General features: G+C 52.1%; 1 protein-coding gene across 1 annotated transcript; it reads left to right on the top strand.

Annotated features, from left to right (window-relative positions):
- The first annotated feature begins 338 nt into the window (after nt 1–338).
- On the top strand, nt 339–1,874 carry ARL4D (ADP ribosylation factor like GTPase 4D). Its single transcript, XM_003786302.3, has 2 exons — nt 339–401; nt 948–1,874. Exon 2 carries the CDS (start codon nt 1,024–1,026, stop codon nt 1,627–1,629), a length of 606 nt encoding a protein of 201 aa, XP_003786350.1. The 5' UTR covers nt 339–401; nt 948–1,023; the 3' UTR covers nt 1,630–1,874.
- Nucleotides 1,875–2,826: the final 952 nt, after the last annotated feature.

Here is a 2,826-nt window from a genome sequence, read left to right as displayed (position 1 = left end):
GGTGGTATTGCGGGTATAAGGTATTCATACCTCTCCTCCGAGTCAAGCACTACTGCGTTCCTTTTACCCCTCCTCCCTTCCATATCTGACTAATCCTGGGCTTAATTCCCAATATTAGAACACGTTAAAAAGGATCAGATAAAGCTGTCACTGATGGAGCAAGCGTCCATCACCTTGTAGCTGAGGCTGCAGCGCGGGTCTTTACGTCCTGCTCGGCCCCGCCGCCGCGGGGCCTCTGATTGGTTTGCGCCTCGTGACGTCACGGGTGGGTTTTTATCGCCCAGTCACCGGCTAGCTCCGCAGAGGCGGCGGTGGCGGCTCGCGGGGAGCTTTCAGGAGGCTCGCTGTTCTGCTTCGGAGGCTGGCGGGGAAAGACTCCGGGAGAGCGCGGCTGACGAAAGGTAAAGGAGTTCTTAAGGCTGTGCTGAGGCCGCTCCAGTCCAGGGCCTGATAACCTGGTGTTGCTTGTCGGAGAAAGGCAGGCAAGGGAGTGTCGCGGGGCGGTCGGGAGGGGTCGCGGCATAAGGAGGGGCGTGTCAACCGCATGAAGACCTGGAGGGCTGGTGAGAGCAGGACTCAAACCTCAGTCTTAGCGTGTGCATCTAACTCTTAAGTTTGGGGGCGCTGCTCGATTTCCCCTTCTTGCGAGGATTCTAAGGTCGCACCGACTGCCTCCGCGCCACAAGCTTGGAAAAGAGGCTCTGGAAGCTGACTTTCCACCGGTCGAACCCTCACCCCTAACTTGAGTGTATTGGGACCTGGAGATTTCTGTAGGTCTCATTACTACCACCCACCCTGGACCTCCAGGAAGCTGAGAGCACTTCTGTTAAACACAGCTACTTTAAAAAAGAGAGAGAGAGAATTTTAAAAGGAGGGCGACTGAATTAGAAAAAGGATCAAGGAGTTGCAAATTTTATTATTAACCCTCGATTTTTACCTGTTCACAGAACAGCGGTGCTCACGGGGCCTGTGATTTCAAGGCCTCCTCCCTGTCTCTCTCTACTCGGAGCCCTGAGACTTGCCATGGGCAACCACTTGACTGAGATGGCGCCCACCGCCGCCTCCTTTTTGCCCCACTTTCAGGCCCTGCACGTCGTAGTCATTGGACTGGACTCTGCTGGAAAGACCTCTCTCCTTTACCACCTCAAGTTCAAAGAGTTTGTCCAGAGTGTCCCCACCAAAGGGTTCAACACTGAGAAGATCCGGGTACCCTTGGGGGGGTCCCGTGGCATCACCTTCCAAGTGTGGGACGTTGGTGGTCAGGAGAAGCTGCGGCCACTGTGGCGCTCCTACACCCGCCGGACAGATGGACTGGTGTTTGTAGTAGATGCTGCTGAGGCTGAAAGGCTGGAGGAGGCCAAGGTTGAGCTACACCGAATCAGCCGGGCCTCGGACAACCAAGGTGTGCCTGTGCTAGTGCTGGCCAACAAGCAGGACCAACCTGGGGCCCTTAGTGCAGCAGAAGTGGAGAAGAGGCTGGCAGTCCGTGAGCTGGCAGCAGCCACTCTCACCCATGTGCAGGCCTGCAGTGCTGTGGACGGGATGGGGCTGCAGCCAGGCCTGGAGCGACTGTATGAGATGATCATCAAGAGGAAGAAGGCCGCCCGGGCAGGCAAGAAGAGACGGTGACCAGAGGAGATCCACTCCCTACCAGTATGGATCTGCACACTTGGGGCCTATGGCCTCAGTCAGCCCAGCATACAGGACCTGTCCACCTCAGTGGAAGATGGAGGAGCATGTGGGCTCCTGTTTAGTTGCCACACTAGGAGGGGGGATGGGAGATGGGATGTCTTTGAACATCTCTCCCTCATCCTCCCCTCTGGAGAAGTGGGGGCTGCAGGACTGTGGAAGCTTAAATGTAAACTGTGACTCTACCTCGATCCTGTTTCTTGTATTTCTTCTCTGGCTTTTTAATTGGATGTGTTTTGGGAGAGGCATGGAAAGTGGTTTGGAGAGTGCATTTGGGATAAATGAGAGCTATCTTCCCATTTTCCTCCCCTGAACTGGGGAGTCTCCCCAGGCTGCTTTTCTAGGGACATCAGTCACAGTAGTTTTCATTTTGTGTCTGTGTGAAAGTGCCAAGAACCCCTCCCTGCATTTTAGATTCATGACCCTTTTTTTATAAGTCATGTGTGTCCTCTGTATTATTATTATTAACTGTTTTTTAGCATTTGCTTGTAAGTTATTAAAGACTGATGACTCTGTACTTCTTACCTTGGTTTGGCATTTTCCTTTCTCATCTTGCCCCAGGGATAGTCCAGGATTTCTGTACAGCATGTGGGGAAGAGACTTATCTTGAAGCTGAATCTACAAAGCAAGCAGTCCTAAAAATTAGATTGTGTGTTTATGAAATGATTAGTGAAAATGAGGGGAAGTTGAAAACTCCTCAAGCTATGGCCTAATCTCTGTAGTTTGTGGTGGTGGGGGGAGCATTTCACCTTTCTGAGTTTCCTTCCCTCCCCTCATCCTCTGACTCTCAGTTGCATCTGATACCAGCTGCTCTTTGCAGATTTAACTTCAAATTTTGCTGTTTTGGGTGGTGCCTGTATCTCAGTGGGTAGGGCGCCGGTCACATACACTGAAGCTGGTGGGTTCAAACCTGGCCCTGGGACAGCTAAAACAATGGCAATACAACAGAAAAATAGTCGGGCATTGTGGTGGGTGCCTATAGTTCCAGCTACTTGGGAGACTGAGGAAAGAGAATCTCTTGAGCCCAGAGAATCTCTTGAGCCCAAGAGTTTGAGGTTGCTGTGAGCTGTGATGCCACTGGCACTCTACCCAGGGAGACAGCTTGAGAATCTGTCTCAAAAAAAAAGAAAAAGGAAA

The sequence above is a fragment of the Otolemur garnettii genome, unplaced genomic scaffold (genome assembly GCF_000181295.1).
Source record: "Otolemur garnettii isolate 467f Iridium unplaced genomic scaffold, OtoGar3 scaffold00018, whole genome shotgun sequence".
Classification (NCBI taxonomy): Eukaryota; Metazoa; Chordata; class Mammalia; order Primates; family Galagidae; genus Otolemur; species Otolemur garnettii.
This window is presented reverse-complemented; position numbering and strand designations above follow the sequence as displayed.

Bases quoted from the DNA above. Each gene is read 5' to 3' on its own strand.
- ARL4D (XM_003786302.3), top strand. From the start codon at position 1,024: ATGGGCAACCACTTGACTGAGATGGCGCCCACCGCCGCCTCCTTTTTG.